General features: G+C 45.2%; 2 protein-coding genes across 5 annotated transcripts in view; both read left to right on the top strand.

Moving 5' to 3' along the window:
- The window catches only part of LOC121582857 (rab GTPase-activating protein 1), a 142620-nt gene that overhangs the window by 60518 nt on the left and 56792 nt on the right, over positions 1 to 25310 (top strand). The gene's annotated exons all lie outside the window — the stretch shown is intronic.
- On the top strand, positions 18421 to 23518 carry LOC121582858 (probable G-protein coupled receptor 21). Its single transcript, XM_041899001.2, has one exon. It carries the CDS (start codon positions 19275 to 19277, stop codon positions 20367 to 20369), a length of 1095 nt encoding a protein of 364 aa, XP_041754935.1. The 5' UTR covers positions 18421 to 19274; the 3' UTR covers positions 20370 to 23518.

Raw genomic sequence — 25310 nt, forward strand, 5'->3', positions numbered from 1 at the left:
TTGAGAAAAAAAATCCAGAAAATCACATTGTAGGATTTTTTATGAATTTATTTGCAAATTATGGTGGAAAATTAGTATTTGGTCACCTACAAACAAGCAAGATTTCTGGCTCTCACAGACCTGTAACTTCTTCTTTAAGAGGCTCCTCTGTCCTCCACTCGTTACCTGTATTAATGGCACCTGTTTGAACTTGTTATCAGTATAAAAGACACCTGTCCACAACCTCAAACAGTCACACTCCAAACTCCACTAAGGCCAAGACCAAAGAGCTGTCAAAGGACACCAGAAACAAAATTGTAGACCTGCACCAGGCTGGGAAGACTGAATATGCAATAGGTAAGCAGCTTGGTTTGAAGAAATCAACTGTGGGAGCAATTATTAGGAAATGGAAGACATATAAGACCACTGATAATCTCCCTCGATCTGGGGCTCCACGCAAGATCACACCCGTGGGGTCAAAATGATCACAAGAACGGTGAGCAAAAATCCCAGAACCACACGGGGGGACCTAGTGAATGACCTGCAGAGAGCTGGGACCAAAGTAACAAAGCCTACCATCAGTAACACACTACGCCGCCAGGGACTCAAATCCTGCAGTGCAAGACGTGTCCCTCTGCTTAAGCCAGTACATGTCCAGGCCCGTCTGAAGTTTGCTAGAGTGCATTTGGATGATCCAGAAGAGGATTGGGAGAATGTCATATGGTCAGATGAAACCAAAATAGAACTTTTTGGTAAAAACTCAACTCGTCGTGTTTGGAGGACAAAGAATGCTGAGTTGCATCCAAAGAACACCATACCTACTGTGAAGCATGGGGGTGGAAACATCATGCTTTGGGGCTGTTTTTTTCTGCAAAGGGACCAGGACGACTGATCCGTGTAAAGGAAAGAATGAATGGGGCCATGTATCGTGAGATTTTGAGTGAAAACCTCCTTCCATCAGCAAGGACATTGAAGATGAAACGTGGCTGGGTCTTTCAGCATGACAATGATCCCAAACACACCGCCGGGCAACGAAGGAGTGGCTTCGTAAGAAGCATTTCAAGGTCCTGGAGTGGCCTAGCCAGTCTCCAGATCTCAACCCCATAGAAAATCTTTGGAGGGAGTTGAAAGTCTGTGTTGCCCAGCGACAGCCCCAAAACATCACTGCTCTAGAGGATATCTGCATGGAGGAATGGGCCAAAATACCAGCAACAGTGTGTGAAAACCTTGTGAAGACTTACAGAAAACGTTTGACCTGTGTCATTGCCAACAAAGGGTATAAAGTATTGAGAAACTTTTGTTATTGACCAAATACTTATTTTCCACCATAATTTGCAAATAAATTCATTAAAAATCCTACAATGTGATTTTCTGGATTTTTTTTTCTCATTTTGTCTGTCATAGTTGACGTGTACCTATGATGAAAATTACAGGCCTCTCTCATCTTTTTAAGTGGGAGAACTTGCACAATTGGTGGCTGACTAAATACTTTTTTTCCCCACTGTATATATATATATATATATACACACACACATACATATACAGTGAGGGAAAAACGTATTTGATTCCCTGCTGATTTTGTACGTTTGCCCACTGACAAGGAAATGATCAGTCTATAATTTTAATGGTAGGTTTATTTGAACAGTGAGAGACAGAATAACAACCAAAAAATCCAGAAAAACTTATGTCAAAAATTTTATGAATTGATTTGCATTGTAATGAGGGAAATAAGTATTTGACCCCCTTTCAATCAGAAAGATTTCTGGCTCCCAGGTGTCTTTTATACAGGTAACGAGCTGAGATTAGGAGCACACCCTTAAAGGGAGTGCTCCTAACCTCCGCTTGTTACCTGTATAAAAGACACCTGTCCACAGAAGCAATCAATCAGATTCCAAACTCTCCACCATGGCCAAGACCAAAGAGCTCTCCAAGGATGTCAGGGACAAGATTGTAGACCTACACAAGGCTGGAATGGGCTACAAGACCATTGCCAAGCAGCTTGGTGAGAAGGTGACAAGTTGGTGCGATTATTTGCAAATGGAAGAAACACAAAAGAACTGTCAATCTCCCTCGGCCTGGGGCTCCATGCAAGATCTCACCTCGTGGAGTTGCAATGATCATGAGAACGGTGAGGAATCAGCCCAGAACTACACGGGAGGATCTTGTCAATGATCTCAAGGCAGCTGGGACCATAGTCACCAAGAAAACAATTGGTAACACACTACGCCGTGAAGGACTGAAATCCTGCAGCGCCCGCAAGGTCCCCCTGCTCAAGAAAGCACATATACAGGCCCGTCTGAAGTTTGCCCAATGAACATCTGAATGATTCAGAGGAGAACTGGGTGAAAGTGTTGTGGTCAGATGAGACCAAAATTGAGCTCTTTGGCATCAACTCAACTCGCCGTGTTTGGAGGAGGAGGAATGCTGCCTATGACCCCAAGATCACCATCCCCACCGTCAAACATGGAGGTGGAAACATTATGCTTTGGGGGTGTTTTTCTGCTAAGGGGACAGGACAACTTCACCGCATCAAAGGGACGATGGACGGGGCCATGTACCGTCAAATCTTGGGTGCGAACCTCCTTCCCTCAGCCAGGGCATTGAAGATGGGTCGTGGATGGGTATTCCAGCATGACAATGACCCAAAACACACGGCCAAGGCAACAAAGGAGTGGCTAAAGAAGAAGCACATTAAGGTCCTGGAGGTGCCTAGCCAGTCTCCGGACCTTAATCCCATAGAAAATCTGTGGAGGGAGCTGAAGGTTCGAGTTGCCAAACGTCAGCCTCGAAACCTTAATGACTTGGAGAAGATCTTCAATGAGGAGTGGGACAAAATCCCTCCTGAGATGTGTGCAAACCTGGTGGCCAACTACAAGAAACGTCTGACCTCTGATTGCCAACAAGGGTTTTGCCACCAAGTACTAAGTCATGTTTTGCAGAGTGGTCAAATACTTATTTCCCTAATTAAAATGCAAATCAATTTATGACATTTTTGACATGCGTTTTTCTGGATTTTTCTGTTGTTATTCTGTCTCTCACTGTTCAAATAAACCTACCATTAAAATTATAGACTGATCATGTCTTTGTCAGTGGGCAAAAGTACAAAATCAGCAGGGGATCAAATACTTTTTTCCCTCACTGTACATATATATATATATATATATATATATATATATATATATATATATATATATATATATATATATATATATATATAAAAACACACACACATATACATACATACATATACACATATACATACATACACATACATACACATATACACATATACACACATATACACATATACACATACATACACACATACATACATATCCTATAAAAAAAATATATATTCCCCTTTATTACTTTCCAACCCCGCCACCCTTTCCCTACTTGGAGTAAACTAGTGAACAACAACGCTTAGGCCTCTACCTCCAGCTTATACTTGCTACTTACATTTTATGGACACAGTTAATTTTACAACAATTATATTTTGTTAGTTTTTTCTCCTGAACTTCTTCTACTCTCAACCTTTCTGATCATTTTCATGATGTCCATCCGGTTTGCTTCTATATGCCATATCTTTCTAACTGTGCTCTTTCACAAAAGCTCCCAACCTACAACCTATATACTTATTATGGACACAGTATGCTTACATTATTAGTTATCTTGTTATTATTTGTTGTTAGTTGTTATTAGTCCCATCCTTCAATTCCATTCAACACCTCCCATCTATCTCTTAACACCATCCATATAGGATTTATATTTGCCATATATATATTTCAACTGTACTGTGATGTCTTACAAAAGTTCTGAACCTTTCTATTCTCTCTACAGATTGCGAATTGAAAATAAACATTTTTGCTGAAAGTATTATTATGTTATTGATCAATTGACTATGACTTTTCAGATCACCCACTAATGCTATCTGCAAGGTTAGCTCTAGGTAAATATTGCAATCCTTTAGCCATTCCTGGACCTGTGTCCAAAAACAAGCTACAAATGGACAGTACCAAAACAAATGATCTAATGATTCTGTCTCTTCGCAGCAAAATCTGCAGAGCTGGGAAGATTGTATCCCCCATATAAATAACATTATATTGGTAGCAAGAATTTTATATAATAATTTAAATTGAAAAATTCAAAGTTTTGAATCCGGTGTCGTTTTGCGTATCAGTTCATAAACACTATGTCGGTACGTCAAAAATCTCTTCCCAACTACTTTTGTTTTTTTATACCTTATTTACATACAGTGGGGAAAAAAAGTATTTAGTCAGCCACCAATTGTGCAAGTTCTCCCACTTAAAAAGATGAGAGAGGCCTGTAATTTTCATCATAGGTAAACGTCAACTATGACAGACAAAGATAGAAAAAAAAAATCCAGAAAATCACATTGTAGGATTTTTAATGAATTTATTGGCATATGATGGTGGAAAATAAGTATTTGGTCAATAACAAAAGTTTCTCAATACTTTGTTATATACCCTTTGTTGGCAATGACACAGGTCAAACGTTTTCTGTAAGTCTTCACAAGGTTTTCACACACTGTTGCTGGTATTTTGGCCCATTCCTCCATGCAGATCTCCTCTAGAGCAGTGATGTTTTGGGGCTGTCGCTGGGCAACACAGACTTTCAACTCCCCTCCAAATATTTTCTATGGGGTTGAGATCTGGAGACTGGCTAGGCCACTCCAGGACCTTGAAATGCTTCTTACGAGCCACTCCTTCGTTGCCCGGGCGGTGTGTTTGGGATCATTGTCATGCTGAAAGACCCAGCCACGTTTCATCTTCAATGCCCTTGCTGATGGAAGGAGGGTTTCACTCAAAATCTCACGATACATGGCCCCATTCATTCTTTCCTTTACACGGATCAGTCGTCCTGGTCCCTTTGCAGAAAAACAGCCCCAAAGCATGATGTTTCCAACCCCATGCTTCACAGTAGGTATGGTGTTCTTTGGATGCAACTCAGCATTCTTTGTCCTCCAAACACGACGAGTTGAGTTTTTACCAAAAGTTATATTTTGGTTTCATCTGACCATATGACATTCTCCCAATCCTCTTCTGGATCATCCAAATGCACTTCAGACGGGCCTGGACATGTACTGGCTTAAGCAGGGGGACACGTCTCGCACTGCAGGATTTGAGTCCCTGGCGGCGTAGTGTGTTACTGATGGTTGGCTTTGTTACTTTGGTCCCAGCTCTCAGCAGGTCATTCACTAGGTCCCCCCGTGTGGTTCTGGGATTTTTGCTCACCGTTCTTGTGATCATTTTGACCCCACGGGGTGAGATCTTGCATGGAGCCCCAGATCGAGGGAGATTATCAGTGGTCTTGTATGTCTTCCATTTCCTAATAATTGCTCCCACAGTTGATTTCTTCAAACCAAGCTGCTTACCTATTGCAGATTCAGTCTTCCCAGCCTGGTGCAGGTCTACAATTTTGTTTTTGGTGTCCTTTGACAGCTCTTTGGTCTTGGCCATTGTGAAGTTTGGAGTGTGACTGTTTGAGGTTGTGGACAGGTGTCTTTTATACTGATAACAAGTTCAAACAGGTGCCATTAATACAGGTAACGAGTGGAAGACCGAGGAGCCTCTTAAAGAAGAAGTTACAGGTCTGTGAGAGCCAGAAATCTTGCTTGTTTGTAGGTGACCAAATACTTATTTTCCACCATAATTTGCAAATAAATTCATTAAAAATCCTACAATGTGATTTTCTGGATTTTTTTTCCTCAATTTGTCTGTCATGGTTGACGTGTACCTATGATGAAAATTACAGGCCTCTCTCATCTTTTTAAGTGGGAGAACTTGCACAATTGGTGGCTGACTAAATACTTTTTTTCCCCACTGTAAGTATTCAGACCCTTTGCTATGAGACTCAAAATTGAGCTCAGGTGCATCCTGTTTCCATTGATCATACTTGAGATTTTTCTACAACTTGATTGGAGTCCAGCTATGGTAAATGAAATGTATTGGACATTATTTGGAAAGGCACACACCTGTCTATATAAGGTCCCACAGTTTACAGTGCATGTCAGAGCAAAAACCAAGCCATGAGGTCGAAGGAATTGTCCGTAGAGCTCCGAGACAGGATTGTGTCGAGGCACAGATCTGGGGAAGTGTACCAAAACATGTCTGCAGGATTAAAGGTCCCCAAGAACACAGTGGCCTCCATCATTCTTAAATGGAAGAAGTTTGGATCCACCAAGACTCTTCCTAGAGCTGGCCGCCCGGCCAAACTGAGCAATTGGGGGAGACGGGCCTTGGTCAGGAACCCGATGGTCACTCTGACAGAGCTCCAGAGTTCCTCTGTGGAGATGGGAGAATCTTCCAGAAGGACAACCATCTCTGCAGCACTCCACCAATCAAGCCTTTATGGTAGAGTAGCCAGATGGAAGCCACTCCTCAGTAAAAGTCCCCTGACAGCCCGCTTGGAGTTTGCCAAAAAGAACCTAAAGGACTCTCAGACCATGAGAAACAAGATTCTCTGGTCTGATGAAACCAAGATTGAATTCTTTGGCCTGATTGCCAATCGTCATGTCTGGAGGAAACCTGGCACCATCCCTACGGTGAATTATGGTGGTGGCAGCATCATGCTGTGGGGATGTTTTTCAGCGGCAGGGACTGGGAGACTAGTCAAGATCGAGGGAAAGATGAACGGAGCAAAGTACAGAGAGATCCTTGATGAAAACCTGCTCCAGAGCGCTCAGGACCTGAGACTGGGGCGATGGTTCATCTTCCAACAGGACAACGACCCTAAGCACACAGCCAAGACAACGCCGGAGTGGCTTTGGGGCTCTGAATGTGGTCCAGCCAGAGCCGGACTTGAACCCGATTTAACATCTCTGGAGAGACCTGAAAATAGCTGTGCAGCGACACTCCCCATCCAACCTGACAGAGCTTGAGAGGATCTGCAGAGAAAACTCGTCATACCCAAGAAGACTCAAGGCTGTAATCGCTGCCAAAGGTGCTTCAACAAAGTACTTATGTAAATGTAAGTCTATCCAAACATTGTTAGCACATAAAATGCAAGTTTCTTTATTGTGCTGTATTCCTCTTGCATGCCACCCAAAACGCACATAGTGCCTCGGCACGCCTGAGCGCATTGCTGATTTGGCTCAGTGTTTGGAATTCTATCAGCTCAGTTTGAATTGCGGCCTCATCCAGCGAGGGTATTGTTTTCTTAGCAAGGGAGGAGAATTATCCACCTGGGCGGACTGCGAGAGGTTCACGTACAAACGCAATAATATTCTTGGGCATGCTGTTGTCTTCAAATCTGGTGGAGAAGTTGTCCCTTAGCTGCTTGATGAAATCTTCCATCACCTCTGTGACAATGCTGCGGCCTGGTCCCTCTGCTTGTCGTTTCTTCAGTGTGCTGAAGTGCAGTAGCCTTCCAGATGACAAGTCCAAATCGAACAACTCAAGCTTCCTAGTAAAGGCCTCAAGTTTTTCCACCATGTCCACAACTGTTTTCCCCCTTCCTTGTAACTGCAGATTTAACCCATTTAAGTGACAGAATATGTCAGCCAAAAAAGCAACATTGGAGAGGAATTCCTCAATTTCCAGAATACGACGGTGGTCAGCTGCTACCGTCATTTAGCTTTTTCGGAGAAAATCCACAACCTGGTCATGCAGCTCACAGAACCGCTCCAGCGCTTTTCCTTTATTCATCCAGCGCACGTCGTTGTGAAGCAGGAGATCATCATGGGTGGCCTCTGATTCTGTCACAAGCTTGCAAAAATGACGGCTTGATGTCCCCCTGACAAAGTTGATTATGCGCATTAGTTTATCCAGCACATCTTTTAGCTCACCATTTAGTCTGGCACACAGCACACTCTGATGGATGAGACAATACAAGCCATTCATTTGGGGGGCGAATTCCTTCGACCTGCTGACCAGGCTCCTGTGTCTGCCCACCATAGCAGGAGCGCTGTCGGTAACCACAACGTTTACTTTTTCGATTTGACAGGCCATGCTACATAAACAGTTCTTCCAGCTTTGTGAATATGATGTCCCCGGTGGTGTGTCCTTCGAGGGGAATCAGTGCCAGCAGCTCTTCTTTAAATTAATGTCCTTTCAAAATAATGGACATATCCACACAACTGTGCTACATCGGTGCTCAGCCTGATTGAGCCCCTCCAGAACAATCCTATGCACATCATCTGCCAGTGCATGGACGTGGCAGCCGGCTGTTGACGCTGAAAGGGGCACCTGTTTGACAGACTCAGTTATGCTATCCATAGACTTGTCGGTAGCCAATTCCTCAAACTGTCACCATGCACTTTTTAAATACCCCCGTGTCTGTGAACGGCATGTTGTGTTTGGTTAGAACCCAAGATGCTTTTAGGGAGGCACTTGTGACCTTCTGTTGTTGGGTCAGGCCACAACTAGCTTGTAGTTAACGCTTCAATTTTTCTGCGTCGGGCCTATGTCTGTCTGGGGTGGGAAGGCCATTTTGAATGTACCATGCTTAGATTCATTTTATTCATTTATTTTGTTTATATAACCTTTATTTAACTAGGCAAGTCAGTTAAGAACAAATTCTTATTTATAATGACTGCTTACCCCAGCCAAACCCGGACGACGCTGGGCCAATTGTGCGCCGCCCTATGGGACTCCCAATCACGGCCGGATTTGTGATACAGCCTGGAATCGAACCAGGGTCTGTAGTGACACCTCTAGCACTGAGATCCAGTGCCTTAGACCGCTGCGCCACTTGGGAGCCCCTTTCATAATGACGTCTGAGTTTGAATTCTTTGCAAACAGCAACATTTTTGTTGCAAATAATACACAATGGCTTGGTATTGGATAAAGATGGTAAGATGAACGCATATCTCTGTCCATCCCTGAAACTTAGATTTTCTATATCCACCTTTCTTTTGATACTTTTTGAGAGCGATTTCCTCTCGGCCCCATCAGATTGAAAACAACCTACTTGTGGAGAGTAATTTGTTTTGCACATTGCTGTTGACAAAATGCCCTTGAATACACAATGCTCTACATTGGGTTTATAGTAGCCTCTGTCGACAGTCGCTATATGACTGGCAAAGTGAATCTACGTACACTACCAGTCAAAAGTTTTAGAACACCTACTCAGTTCAAGGGTTTTTCTTTATTTTTACTATTTTCTATATTGTAGAATAATAGTGAAGACATCAAAACTATGAAATAACACATATGGAATCATGTAGTAACCAAAAAAGTGTTAAACAAATCAAAATATATTTTATATTTGAGATTCTTCAAATAGCCACCCTTTGCCTTGCTGCAAAGAAACCACTACTAAAGGACACCAATAATAAGAAGAGACTTGCTTGGGCCAAGAAACACAAGCAATGTACATTAGACCGGTGGAAATGTATCCTTTGGTCTGGAGAACAAATTGGAGATTTTTGGTTCAAACCGCCGTGTCTTTGTGAGACGCGGTGTGGGTGAACGGATGATCTCTGCATGTGTATTTCCCAAGGTAAAGCATGGAGGAGGTGTTATGGTGTGGGGGTGCTTTGCTGGTGACACTGTCTGTGATTTATTTAGAATTCAAGTTCAAAGTTTTAGAACACCTACTCATTCAAGAATGTCATAGTTTTGATGTCTTCACTATTATTCTACAATGTAGAAAATAGTAAAAATAAAGAAACCCTTGAATGAGTAGGTGTTCTAAAACTTTTGACCTGTAGTGTAGGTCTATAGTGTAAACTAATGTGAACTTTTGTGTGGGTTATGTATGTCTTTAGTCTAAATATCACGGGTCAAAAAACATTGTCTGTCTCTCTGCACTCCACCATTGTACTGAATTCAATGGCATTGGCAACAGGAAATACCACAGTATCTGACCCACATTCTATTTAAGGTTTCAGCCTCATTACCAGGTGGTACTAAGCTAAAGTTTTTCATTTTGGGTACAAAAGAGATCTTTCCAGACAATCCTAAAGTAATACCTCGACAGAACATATAAAATAATACAAATAGTCTATTCCTGTCTTTAAGTTATTATACATTTTGGGTATTATCGAGCCTTTTCAGCTAATCCTGAGTACTATCCACAGAGGTTTGGGTATAAATATCTTCCTAGGTTTAAGTTATAATTAAATTTAACCCTTTACACTTGTACCCATATACAGGTTCAAAATGGCATATTTGGGCACTGATAAGCGCCTAAATTGGAACGCCATGGCTGTACAGTAACATGCTTATAAATGACGTCAGAGCTCAGGCTTTGGGCTTCACAGCGTTCTATGGGTTTTGACTGACCGCCATTCTGAACTTGAGCACCGCTCACGACAGGAAGTTGCCCCCATCCCTCCCGCAACTTTAGCAATTTTTGTGAGTGAAATGCTGTAAATTAATTATAACCTGTCAGAAATGTCCAGATTATCAACTACTAGCCCATGTTAGCTAGATAGGTAAGTTAGGCTAATATAAGACATGTCAAAATGTGTAGAATTGCAGGAAATTGGCTTTAAAACTGCAATACTTTTTCTCCGCCCCATGACAAAAATTTGTAGAATTCCAGTAAATTATCTTTAAAACAGCAACAAACAAAAAAACTGCCAACAAGAGGGGTGTGAACAGTTTGATCAGTTTGGGGTTGCGATTTAAATGACAATATCCAACTGGACCTTTGCCACCTAGGACATTTGAGTGACCAGACCTTCTCAAATAGTAGTTGAGTACCCCTGGTATACATTGTGAATGATGCCAGTCTCAACTGCAACCCTCCCTCCATGCAGACTGGTTGTCATAGCAACACATACCAAGCCAGGCAGGTACAGTACAGGGGTTATATATCGGGGATGGGAAATACCTAATGATGTATACAAACGTGAAATATCTGTGGAAATACCCATGCCATGAAGAATGGTAGTTCTGTATATGTCTGTTGCTGAGGAGACTATGCTGGTTGGTGATGGTGAAACACTACCTGACTAATGACTATTCTCTATCCTCTACATCAGCTTTATCCCCCTTCCCCCCCTCCTCCTCCCCCTCCTCCTTAGGTCCTCATGACAGAAACAGGATGTTCTCTCCTCAGAGTCTCAAATGAATCGCTTCATCTCATAGTGGTGCTGTAGTACAGCATGGATGAACCTGTCCTGAACCAGAGGATATTTCCACAGCGATCCTATAAATTATGTGTTCTATATGTAATTCTATGGTAGTCTGGGTACCAGCTGTCATTCCACTCCTTGCCACTCATGTCACGCTAAACATCTTTGGCCAATGACATGGAGTGGAATGTTAGCTTAACAGACTTAGGCTAATTCTATGGTACTATAAAAAAAAAAAATTCAGCCCAAATGTCTTGCTCATGTCTTAACTTGTTACTGGCACCTCCTCTCAGCCTCTTCTTCCTCCTTCTCCTCCTCCTAATGTCTGGTGCTGTCCATATGCTTGTGTGTTGAAGTAATTTATTAGGGTCTCCGTGATTACAGTGGGCTGAGAGGGATTCTACTAGCAGCGTTCTCCGTCTTTACATGTTCTGTGGCCGGCTGCCGGTTGGCTGGTGACTGAACACACACACAAGCCCTCCCCTCCTACCCCACACCCACCCCACCCATCCCATATATCCATACTGCCTCCAGATGTGCCCCAGTCCTTCTGTCCATAAACAGAAACCATAGAGTTCAGACACGGGGCTGCTGCTGGTCTACTGATGCCCAGGCCCCACGCGCGCTGTACCTTGCCCCATGCTGAGACGGAAAACAAACGCTCCCACAATGACCTGCCTGTTCTCTTGGTCTCTCTAGTCTGTCTGTGTGTTTGCCACAGGCCCACCACACCACAGAACACTAAGACCAGGGCTAAACCCGTCACTATCCTGAAGCATCATTATACGCAAAACAACACTATATGGGAGTACCTGAAGCATCATTCTGACACAGCTAATGATCAAAGTCTTGTCTTGAAGAATTCAGGAGGCTTGTTGCCCGTAGGGTTGTGTATGTTGTTGTTGTTGTTGTTGTTGTTGTATGTTACATTTATTATCATACAAAGACAGTTCATCATGTCAAAGTTGGCTGTGTCACTGTTGATATTGCATTGGTTTGATTTGTTTTCAACATGCTCAGGATGATCCTAGCTGGGCAGGTTGCTCTTTAGCTGCTGAAATTAGTGGCACGTTTATGTGTGTGAGTTAATTCGGACTAATGATTTATTATTGTGGATTGTTAAATGGATTAGGTCTATGTACAGGCATTAGGCAACACATTCTGAGTGAGGGTCATTGACTGGATCAGTAGACTACACTAGCCAGGTGTGCCACAGTGCCTGTGTCGCCTTTTGGTTGTTGTGCTTTGACGAGCTAATTGGATAGAGACCTGAACTAAACCTGTGCAGCTGTGGCATCGTCCTTCCCTCTTTTCCTCTCTTCCTTCATCCCTCCTTTCCCTGCTCCCATCACCAGCCAGAGGAGGGAAGTAGGAGCAGTTCAATGGCACTCTCCTCCTCTCCCTCTTTGTCTTCCTCTCTCTTTCAGTCTTTCTCTCCTTACCCCCTCCATCTCCCTCTCTCATAATGGATGAGCCCAGCGTTGTCTTGTCGACTCCCCACCTTTCAGATGCCTCTATTTATAGCCCCTGGTGTGGCAGGCTGAGCAGGTAAGCTGAGGGACAAAGCACAGGGGAGAAGTGCGTGTCCGACTCTGAAGGTGCAGCAGGGTGGTGTGAGTGTGATGGAGAGAGTGTGTTTGTGTGTCTTCGGGCTCCATCACGCTACATCCATCTCTCTGCCATGAGGCCTGAGACTGCAGAATTAACAGAGACATCCGGACCATGACAGACAGACAGACACTGCAGTAGAGACACACACACACACACACACACACACACACACAAACAAACAGACGGGCACTGCGGTAGAGACAGACTGATGGACGGGCAGACAGACAGCCAGCCAGAAAGATAGGCACACATCCAGACAGGCAAACTGATATCCAGGCAGACAGACAGACAGACAAACAGACTGCAGGGATTTACATACTGTTTTACCCACCTCCATTATTATATATATATATATATATATATATATATATATATATATATATATATATATATATATATATATATATATATATATATACACTGCTCAAAAAAATAAAGGGAACACTAAAATAACATCCTAGATCTGAATGAATGAAATAATCTTATTAAATACTTTTTTTTTACATAGTTGAATGTGCTGACAACAAAATCACACAAAGATTATCAATGGAAATCAAATTTATCAACCCATGGAGGTCTGGATTTGGAGTCACCCTCAAAATTTAAGTGGAAAACCACACTACAGGCTGATCCAACTTTGATGTAATGTCCTTAAAACAAGTCAAAATGAGGCTCAGTAGTGTGTGTGGCCTCCACGTGCCTGTATGACCTCCCTACAACGCCTGGGCATGCTCCTGATGAGGTGGCGGATGGTCTCCTGAGGGATCTCCTCCCAGACCTGGACTAAAGCATCCGCCAACTCCTGGACAGTCTGTGGTGCAACGTGGCGTTGGTGAATGGAGCGAGACATGATGTCCCAGATGTGCTCAATTGGATTCAGGTCTGGGGAACGGGCGGGCCAGTCCATAGCATCAATGCCTTCCTCTTGTAGGAACTGCTGACACTCCAGCCACATGAGGTCTAGCATTGTCTTGCATTAGGAGGAACCCAGGGCCAACCGCACCAGCATATGGTCTCACAAGGGGTCTGAGGATCTCATCTCGGTACCTAATGGCAGTCAGGCTACCTCTGGCGAGCACATGGAGGGCTGTGCGGCCCCCAAAGAAATGCCACCCCACACCATGACTGACCCACCGCCAAACCGGTCATGCTGGAGGATGTTGCAGGCAGCAGAACGTTCTCCACGGCGTCTCCAGACTCTGTCACATCTGTCACGTGCTCAGTGTGAACCTGCTTTCATCTGTGAAGGGCACAGGGCGCCAGTGGCGAATTTGCCAATCTTGGTGTTCTCTGGCAAATGCCAAACGTCCTGCACGGTGTTGGGCTGTAAGCACAACCCCACCTGTGGATGTCGGGCCCTCATACCACCCTCATGGAGTCTGTTTCTGACCGTTTGAGCAGACACATGCACATTTGTGGCCTGCTGGAGGTCATTTTGCAGGGGCTCTGGCAGTGCTCCTCCTGCTCCTCCTTGCACAAAGGCGGAGGTAGCGGTCCTGCTGCTGGGTTGTTGCCCTCCTACGGCCTCCTCCACGTCTCCTGATGTACTGGCCTGTCTCCTGGTAGCGCCTCCATGCTCTGGACACTACCCTGACAGACACAGCAAACCTTCTTGCCACAGCTCGCATTGATGTGCCATCCTGGATGAGCTGCACTACCTGAGCCACTTGTGTGGGTTGTAGACTCCGTCTCATGCTACCACTAGAGTGAAAGCACCGCCAGCATTAAAAAGTGACCAAAACATCAGCCAGGAAGCATAGGAACTGAGAAGTGGTCTGTGGTCACCACCTGCAAAACCAGTCCTTTATTGGGGGTGTCTTGCTAATTGCCTATAATTTCCACCTGTTGTCTATTCCATTTGCACAACAGCATGTGAAATGTATTGTCAATCAGTGTTGCTTCCTAAGTGGACAGTTTGATTTCACAGAAGTGTGATTGACTTGGAGTTACATTGTGTTGTTTAAGTGTTCCCTTTGTTTTTTTGAGCAGTGTATATAACACACAGTACCAGTCAAAAGTTTGGACACACCTATTAATTCAAGGGTTTTTCTTTATTTTTACTATTTTCTACTCTGAAGGAGCAGCAGGGTGGTGTGAGTGTGATGGAGAGAGTGCGTTTGTGTGTCTTCGGGCTCCATCACGCCACATCCATCTCTCTGCCACAAGGCCTGAGTCTGCAGAATTTACAGAGACATCCGGACCATGACAGACAGACACTGCAGTAGAGACACACACACACAGACAAACAAAGACAGACGGGCATAAAAGCCTAATCTTTGGTCTTACTAAAGGTGCATGACTGAAACGTTGCCTGGTAGGGGAGAACATTTCACTCTAAAGACAATGCAGTCAGTCATTGTGGGACAGAGCAGTATAGGCAACGTTTCAGTCATGCTCCTTCAGTATGACCAAAGATGAGGCTTTTATCCTTATTCATAGTTTTCACGTGAGGGTTGAAGTCTTTGGCCAGACAGTGGAAGCAGGGAGCATAACAGAGTGTGCTGAGCGTCTTCAGTTCAGACACACTGTGGTCCTCAGAGAAGAAGCTAAATGAAGGAACAGCATCTGGTGATCTGGCAGCCTAATGAGGAGCAGGTGCATAAGAGACGACACGCACGCACGCAAGCTGCACAGACACACACATACACACACTACAATGAAGGGCCTTGAGGAGGAGCGAGAAAATGTAAACACACTCATCTTGCACAGTGAGTCCCCTGAGGGACATTTAGCTGTATTTTATACAAATTACATAAGCCATTCTTAATCATGTAACTGTGGAAGTATGGTCTTAACTGTCAATGTGGTATTGTTTTATTCACATTCATGCTGCATGTTAGAGGGAGGTACTAATTCAGGCTGACCCCCTGCTAGCGTTGGCTAGCTCCCATAGCCTCTCAGGATTTTACCGGGAAGACATTCAATGACTGCAAAAATGTGTTGTTTGAGTGTTTCTGGGGTTTAAGTTTAGAGAAGAAGACACATTTCCTTTACAAGATGGACAAAAATACAACGTCCTCCCAATACCCTGTTCTTGTCTTGGCTCGTTATGGTCTCTAATCAGAAGTCAGAATCTCCCACAGTTTATGTGATGGGAATGCCCTGTCCTGGCTGCTGAGACGGGAATTAATAGAACAATACATATGGCCAGGCTCCAAAAACCACATGAGTATTTATTTGATACAGCAACAACTCAGTGGGACCAAAGGACGCAAGGCACAGATAACATCCACTGATGTCAGTTCAGGCTAGTGCTAATGAGGAACAATTGGAATCAGAATTTCCGTTAACTTAATTTATTGAATAAAAATGGAACTGAAACTCTTAACATGGTATTTAAGAGAGGAAGATTGAGGGCATTGTATGTATATGCGGTGGTAAGAATGTTTTTTGTTTACACTACTAGCATTATAGGAGTGCACAAATGACCCAATATTAACACCTCTAGGGCTAAAGACAGGAACATATCTTATCAAAACCATTAGAAGTCAAATTTGGGTATATACACTATATATGCAAAAGTATGTGGACACCCCTTCAAATTAGTGGATTTGGCTATTTCAGCCACACCCGTTGCTGACAGGTGTATAAAATCGAGCACACAGCCATGTGACAAACATTGGCAGTAGAATGGCCTTACTGAAGAGCTCAGTGACTTTCAACGTGGCACCGTCATAGGATGCCACCTTTCCAACAAGTCAGTTCAGCAAATTTCAGCCCTGCTAGTGCTGCCCCGGTCAACTGTAAGTGCTGTTATTGTGAAGTGGAAAAGTCTAGGAGCAACAACGGCTCAGCCGCGAAGTGGTAGGCCACAAAAGCTCACATAATGGGACCGCTGAAGCGCGTAGCGCGTGTCACTACCGAGTTCCAAACTGCCTCTGGAAGCAACGTCAGCACAATAACTGTTTGTCCGGAGCTTCATGAAATGGGTTTCCATGGCCGAGAAGCCGCACTCAAGCCTAGTGGTGTAAAGCTCGCCGCCATTGGACTCTGGAGCAGTGGAAACGCGTTCTCTGGAGTGATGAATCACGCTTCACCATCTGGCAGTCCGAAGGACAAATCTGGGTTTGCGGATGCTTTAAGAATGCTACCTGGCCCAATGTATAGTGCCAACTGTAAAGTTTGGTGTAGGAGGAATAATGGTCTGGGGCTGTTTTTCATGGTTCAGGCTAGGCCCCTTAGTTCCTGTGAAGGGAAATCTTAACGCTACAGCATACAATGTCATTCTAGACAATTCTTTGCTTCCAACTTTGTGGCAAGCGTTTGGGGAAGGCCCTTTCCTGTTTCATCATGGCAATGCCCCCGTGCACAAAGCGAGGTCCATACAGAAATGGTTTGTTGAGATCGGTGTGGAAGAACTTGACTGGCCTGCACAGAGCCTTGACTTCAACCCCATTGAACACCTTTGGGATGCATTGGAATGCCGACTGCGAGCCAGGCCTAATCGCCCAACATCAGTGCCCGACCTCACTAATGCTCTTGTGGCTGAATGGAAGCATCTAGTGGAAAGCCTTCCCAGAAGAGTGGAGGCTGTTATAGCAGCGAAGGGGGGACTAATTCCATATTAATGCCCATGATTTTGGATTGAGATGTTTGACGAGCAGGTGTCCACACACATTTGGTATGCAGCCTGAATGTGTGTCTGGAAAAAATTGATATAGATAGAAATGGGCATTTTGGGCATTTTTAACACAGACTGGTATGACCATAATGCACTAACTACGTGTGTATGGATAAGACAGTGAGTGTTAAATAATGATGTGTGTATATGAGAGAGAGGTGGTGTGTGTGAGTTCAAGGAGAGAGAGAGTGTGTGTGTTGGAGTGAGATAGTGGAGTGGCGGTAGGGGTATGCTGTGTGCAGCCAGCCAGCCAGCCAGTCATGGGAGGGACAAGGGAGACTCGCGCTCCTGGAGCTGCTTACTGGCTGGAGTTAGAACAGGGGGAGGACTGTCTCAGCCCTGCCTGCTGCAGAGAGACAGAGAGAGACAGAAACCGAGTGAGAGAGGGAGGGAGGGAGGGAGAGAAAGAGACAGAAACCGAGAGAGAGACGGAGACCGAGTGAGAGAGAGACGGAGACCGAGTGAGAGAGAGACGGAGACCGAGTGAGAGAGAGACGGAGACCGAGTGAGAGAGAGACGGAGACCGAGTGAGAGAGAGACGGAGACCGAGTGAGAGAGAGACGGAGACCGAGTGAGAGAGAGACGGAGACCGAGTGAGAGAGAGACGGAGACCGAGTGAGAGAGAGACGGAGACCGCGTGAGAGAGACGGAGACCGCGTGAGAGAGACGGAGACCGCGTGAGAGAGACGGAGACCGCGTGAGAGAGACGGAGACCGCGTGAGAGAGACGGAGACCGCGTGAGAGGGACGGAGACCGCGTGAGAGGGACGGAGACCGCGTGAGAGGGACGGAGACCGCGTGAGAGGGACGGAGACCGCGTGAGAGGGACGGAGACCGCGTGAGAGGGACGGAGACCGCGTGAGAGGGACGGAGACCGCGTGAGAGGGACGGAGACCGCGTGAGAGGGACGGAGACCGCGTGAGAGGGACGGAGACCGAGAGAGAGGGACGGCGAGAGAGAGAGAGGGACGGCGAGAGAGAGAGAGAGAGAGAGAGACGGAGACCGAGAGACGGAGACCGCGTGAGAGACCGACTGAGACCACGTGAGAGACAGACAGAGACCGAGAGACAGAACGCAAGAGAGAGAGAGAGAGAGAGAGAGAGAGAGACAGAGCGCGTGAGAAAAAGACAGAGCGCGAGAGAGAGAGACAGAGCGCACGAGAGAGAGACAGAGCGAAAGAAACAAGGCTGAATCAACTCCACAGAAGAGAGAGAGAGAGACTGGGTTTCTGCATCGGTATGCCTGCTCCTGCTCTCTAATTTCCACTCCATACGCCGCTGCTGCCTCTGAGGAGAACTGGACTCTGTTTGAAATGCCAATCACCTGCTTGAGGCTACTCCTAAATCTGCAATCATTTACATTTAACATTTATACTCTCTGTTCCCAGAGTGAGAGAGACCGAGTGAGAAGAGTGGATGAGAATTTCCTTGCTTTTCTCCTTTCTGCTGAAGTTCCTGTGAAGATTAGCAGAGTGGGTGGTTTCGACTCTTTCTATCCGTCTGATCTGTCCGTGTTTGGAGGAAAAGACTGAAGGAGAGGACACAACAGTCTCTTGAAACATCGGACTCTATATCACCTGAGATATTGGGGAACTTGTGCCTGCATTTGAATGAAACAAACAGGTATTATAATTTAGTAAGCCGAGATGATGAAACTTGTTTGACCGTTCTGATAGCAACAGGCACAGCGCTGGGTCTTTTCAGAGGAGAGAACAAGGGGTAGGATGAGAGCCTGCCAGAGTATTTGTCCTCTATCTGTGTTCTTCTTTGTGTGTGACTCCTCTGTGTCTGTGCAGTGAGGGGTGCCCTGGGGGACACCCTAGTCCCTGATCGTGGGTGAGGGCCTCACATTGCTGCTGACATGGCAGAGGGTACACAGCTCCTCTCTTTGGGGCACCAGCCTGGTCTGCTACTGAGCTAGGACTTGGACCAGCCATTGACCATCCCCAGCCAAGTTCCAGTCCTCTGTCTCTGGATCTGGTTTCAGACCAGGGGCTTTCAGAAGGCTCCCTGGCTGCAAGATGATGAACTCTTCCTTGGACCTGCCGGACCTTGAGCTCCTGAACCAGAGCAGCCCTCCGTTCTGCCTCCTAGACATGGGCTACTCCCAGATCTTCAACACCTGTCTTTTAGAGGTGGCCATCATCTTGCTCCTCACCGTTCTCATCATCTCTGGCAACCTGGTGGTGATCTTTGTCTTCCACTGTGCTCCACTGCTCCACCACCACACCACCAGCGCCTTCATCCAGACCATGGCCTATGCAGACTTGTTAGTCGGGGTCAGCTGCCTCATCCCCTCCCTGTCCCTCCTGCACCACCTGAAAGGCCTGGACGAAGAGCTCACCTGTAAGGTGTTTGGTTACATGGTTTCTGTGTTGAAGAGCGTTTCCATGGCATCACTGGCGTGCGTTAGCGTGGACCGCTACATGGCAATAACACGGCCGCTGTCGTACCCGACACTGGTGACACCGTGCCGGATCCGCGTGTGCATCCTCCTCATCTGGCTCTACTCCGCCCTCGTCTTCCTGCCCTCCTTCTTCGGCTGGGGGAAGCCTGGTTACCACGGCGACGTGGTGAAGTGGTGTGCTGTGGAGTGGGGGACAAAGCCGCTCTTCACGTGGTTCATCGTGGCGCTGCTCTACGTGCCGGCCGCCATGACGGTCTGCTTCACCTACGCCAACATCTTCCGTATCTGCCGGCAGCACACGAGGGAGATCAGCGAGCGCCGCGCCCGCTTCGGACCACAGGAGGGCTCTCTGGGACAGGACGGCCAGCCGCAGCATGCGCCGGCGTGCACGGACAAACGCTACGCCATGGTGCTGTTTCGCATCACCAGCGTCTTCTACCTCCTCTGGCTTCCCTACATCTTGTACTTCTTGCTGGAGAGCGCTGGAATCTACCGTCACCCCGCCGCCTCGTTCCTCACCACCTGGCTGGCTATCAGCAACAGCTTCTGTAACTGTCTGATCTATAGTCTAACCAACAGCGCCTTCCGGAAAGGTTTAAAACGTCTCTGTTCGTTCTGCGTTAAGAGGGTGGACAGTAAGAATCCTTTTGGCCCTGGGCCGGGGCACGGACAGGGGCCGGTCTGCACACGCTCCACATGCCATGTGTAGGACTTCCCAGAGACCCGTGTGGCGGTCGAGTCAGAGTGGCGTGTTGCTAAAGCACTAAGCGTGTCCCCTGTTGATGCTGAGCTAAAGGGAACAGGCTTCACAGGGAGTTGTGTTGCTATGGTTGTTTCCAGACAGTTGGAGGTTTGTTGGATGGTTGTGTTCCTGGCCACAGCTGACTCTGACAGGATTGCCTCCAGGGCCTGAGAGCTTTGAGCCCTGCATGGGAAGTATAGCCTATCCTCAGCCATGAGAGAGGTAGAACAGGGAGGGGGAGTGAGAGTCAGAATAGGGATGTGGAATTACAGTACCCTAACCTTTGACTCCAGTTACGTATGACAGAGCTATGGCTACGTTGTTTCAGCGTTTGGCCGTGGATGGAGTGTCAGTTGATTGAACACCTCCCTTCTGACAGTACTTGCCAAAAACACATGTTCTTATGGAAAAAAATATGTTCAAGACTCTGTGTATCTTCCTAGCAGTTTGTGAAACAATGTGTATTTGTGCCATGACTACAGTGTATTAAATGCAACAAAGTACTCACATAGTTTAAAAAACTGCAAAACACTTTAATACTGCTTTCTTATGCTGAGCTGAGGGGAGCTGCCAATAACAACTTATTTAAATGTTTTCCCTTGTGGTTTTTATTAAAACAAGGAAACAAAATATTTACAATATTGTGTGCTGAAGGGTGCAGCAAGCTCAGACTCTGAAGAGAAGCAAGTACTCCATAATTTATTTATATCTGGGTTGTTCTGAGGCAGAGGTACGGGCAGAGAAAGAGAGAACCACTTTGTTTAGAGGTTCAAACACCAGGATTAGTTTACTACTGAGGGATCAGAGTAATCATTGACTGGATGACTTTTGTTTCAACAAGCTTCCTTATCATCAGAGCCTGTCTGACTCTGTAACCAAACTACATTACAGACAGTACGTTCCAGTTCACTTATGAGGAGAATTTATCTCTGATATTATATGCTTGTTTCTGTGCATCTACGTCTCTGCAACGGTCTCGCTGCCCTGGAAAATAGACTCGAAGCCTAAAACGATGCCGCTTCAAGCGAGCCTCGCTTCACAGACGTGCTGCTTTTGCATGCTGTATAGCATGTCTCATAGATAATCGTGAGTTGTTAAACTGCGGCTCGCGTTACGGAGACGTTATGGTGACGTGACGGCGTTGGTATAGTTTGGCCATGGGTTAATGAAAGTGAATGTTGATGGTGAATGTTTAGAAAGCTGTGAGCTGTTGTTAGCTGAGGAACATCTGCCTCTGGCCAATCGTAAACGTCTTGTCTGTCTATCGACCACCCTCCACCTTTTGGGTATGTCCCAATTGGCACCCTATTCCCTATATAGTGCACTACTTTTGACCAGAGCCAATAGGGCTCTGGTCAAAAGTAGTGTACTATATAGGGAATAGGGTGCCATTTGAGATGCAGACTGTAACGCAATAACTTGTAGGGCTGCATTACTATACAGTACAATGAAACAGATAGAAATGAAGATCTCAGTGTTCAACTGTTTTTGGTCGAATGTTACTAGATATTTATTCGACTTTTCACAGGCTTTGGCTTCTTGACACTTTTCTCTCTGCTTATGGTAGCCTATTCCTCCATTTGGGAGCAAATATACTATATAATTAGTAGCTTTAATTTCTTAGTTGACAAAAATTGAGTAGTTATTCGATTTGGTATATTTGAAGAAGAACGAGACAGAATGAGAGATGTAGAGAAAAATAAAGTGTAATTTAGGGTGATTTACTTTTTTTGATGGAAGTTTTCATGTTAGGAATTTTGCGGTGATGACGGTATGGACAGACATTGAGTTGGACTAGTGTATTGTTATGCTGCCTCTACAATTAATCCAGTGCTGTTCATCTGGACATAGGCTAAGGGTCCAAGGTTACATTTCAAATTTGTACATAGTCTTATGCATGTTTTGCCTACTGTATTTATTTGATTAGGTGATTTGAATAAGAAAGCTGACAATTCAAACTATTGTCAAACTATTGTCTAAAGTACAAATGCTTTTGGAGACTGTCTTCACGCGGTCAAAGGGCACAGTGCAATACGGTCATTGTTCCTCCATTTTGTCAGTTTTATTGAAGACCGACAAAACACATAGGCCTATATCACACAGACACATTTATTGTGGATGTATTATTTTTTTTTTTTTTACATTTTACCACTGTTTATTGAAACAATAAATGTCTATTTGTTTCTGTCTATTGACCATGTGATGTTCTTGGACTGTTAGTGATATTCTGGTAATAATAGGGTTTCTGCCAGAGTCGTCACACATAGTTCACCGTTTTATTGCGTTCACATGACTTTCTCCCTGACTCTTCTGCCCTTTGGGGATGGATGTGTGTGTGTGGGGGTGGGTGTTTTGTATGCCAGTGTGTTTGATGTGCAAAGGTATAGGTTTCTTATAGATGTGTTGGGTCTCTTTTGGTGTGTTGGACACTGACAGGCAGCTCAATTCTCTAAAATAATATAGTTGTTCATGGAAGTATGCCAAATATTGATTGGGTTTCCTACTACTGTACTTTCAAACTGGCTCTTATTTTTTCAAATACTGACCACTTAGTATTCAGATGAGGTGGATTTCTACTTCTTAAACAATTCCTTAAGTTTTTATACCGTTTTCCATGCTTTCAGCTTCATGGATGTACTGATATTATTGTGTATTTAAAAGAAAATTCAGGTGTCCTTCTTTTGAGGCAGATATGAGTGCAACATTTGACAGTATCTCCATCCAGGTGTCAGTTAGTTGAACTCTATTCAATCCAGCAGTCAGTTGACGGTACTTTAGAAAGGGGCAAAACTGGGGGAAAGGTTTCTTGCTTTGCTAGTTGGCTGATGTACGTTTTCGGGAAATTTCAATGCCAAAACGCCACTGCACGTCCCTTTCTATTTCCTGTGGGAAAACATCAAAGGGATAGTGATCTCGGGGACCCAAACTCCCATGATGACCTGCTCTCTACAGTGCCATATTAGGACGTTTTAAGACCTGATGTGATGCTGGGAACGTCCATGCCAAATCTGGGACATAGTGTTATGGCCCAAGCTTTACTAGAGGACTACACACACACAGGCACACACACACACAGGGTGCACGTATACACACTCACTCACTTCACTCACTCACTCACTCACTCACTCACTCACTCACTCACTCTCACACACACACACACTCACTTTCACACACCCCCACTCTCACACACACTCACACACACACACAGGCACGCACACAGGGTGCACGTATACACACACACTCACTCTCACACACACTGTTTTCCCTTCTCTTATCCAACATGTCCTTATTGAATTTTCTCATATGTATTTTCCTAATGCTCTAAATTGTCAGGGCAGGCTTTCTTAATGGCTAGCTCATGACCCAACTGTTTTAAGTGGCTCAGCTCTTTATCAGATTAAGAGGAGAATGGACACATTAACAAGAAGGCCTTTGCCTTGAAATGTCCCAAAACATGGTTGAAAATGTGACTTTATTTATTTAATGTTTTTTTTTTTTTTTTTTACACAAGGAACATTGGTTGAACACTATTCAATGTTTTGATCATTCATCACAAATGCTGGGTAAACTGAATCTTGTGGGACTTTCAAATAATCATGTTCTCCGTGTTATTTAAGGCAAGTTATCTAACTCATTACCTTGAGCCTTGTAATGATGTCATGTTGTCTGGAGATATTTATATTCTGGTGTATTATTCTGCATTGAGCAAATAAATGTGATCTTATCTAAATGTATCAAACTTCCTGCTTGTTATTTTTGCTTTGTGCTTTGAGAAAACGTGGACGTGTGTGATAAGGTGTGCGTGCTTGTGGGCTCACAGATGTTTGTACACTATATGGGCGTGTGTGTGTGTGTGTGTTAGAGTTACCACAAATACATACCCTGTACATGATGGACACTTGTATGTTATCAACTTGTTACCACAAATAGAATACCAGTGATCAACTTCAATCTTTAAGGTCCTGATATATTAATCAGGCAAAGTTCATCTAAAGAAGAGCTTCTTTCATACGTGGGTTATTCTTAGCTCACTGCCTGGAGCCGATAGTCTGCTAGCCTGTTAGCTGGAGCCAGAGGAGCTAGCCGTGCTGTACAGAGGAAAGGAAGTGCCACACCCTATACACACAGACACCTCTGCCCAGCCGGGCTCTGTATTCAGGGCTGAGGGTGGCAGTCTGGGGGAGGGCAGGTTGCTCCCCCACACAGGGCCTGAGTAGGAGACGGAGGAGAGCCCTCTCTCTCTCTTCCACCCTTCCTCCCCCTCTCTCTCTCTCCCACCATACTTCCCGGAGTAGGGCTTTCATCGCCCCACTCCAGGTCTCATAATCAGCCCCAAGTAAGAAAAACAAAATGCCATTTCAGCCATTGTGTTGGGTCAGAATAAACCTGAGCTGTAAACAATGGAGGAACGGGTTACAGTGCTTCCTGCGGAAGTCACACACACACACACACACTCTCTCTCTCTCTCCATCACTAACCACGAGCATCACCAAACACAGTGTGTTTTTCTCTCCCCACTCACGCAAAGGCTCTAGATGGACAGAGGCTAATTGGTGTTATGTCACTGGGCTTTTTAAAGTGTCTCAGGGCCCGAGATAACCCTCCCGAACGTAAACATGGATCCTTATCAGTGATGGAGACCAGTGGCTCACAGGCCTCAGTCCAGCGCTGCATCCCAAATGGCACCCTATATCCTTATATAGTGCACTACCTTTGACCCCCATAGGGCTCTGGTCAAACGTAGTGCCCTATATAGAGAATAGGGTGCCATTTGGGACACAACCAGTGATGTTAGCCACTCGCCACCCCCTACTACCTCTAGGGTGTGGTGCGATGGCTAGAAGGAGAGGAGAGGTCTGTGTGTGTGGAGTGTTAGACCCTGGCTCCGTTCACCGTTTAGTTATTTGT

The sequence above is a fragment of the Coregonus clupeaformis genome, chromosome 15 (assembly GCF_020615455.1).
Source record: "Coregonus clupeaformis isolate EN_2021a chromosome 15, ASM2061545v1, whole genome shotgun sequence".
Classification (NCBI taxonomy): domain Eukaryota; kingdom Metazoa; phylum Chordata; class Actinopteri; order Salmoniformes; family Salmonidae; genus Coregonus; species Coregonus clupeaformis.

Coding starts and splice junctions, on each gene's coding strand:
- LOC121582858 (XM_041899001.2), top strand. CDS start 19,275: ATGATGAACTCTTCCTTGGACCTGCCGGACCTTGAGCTCCTGAACCAG.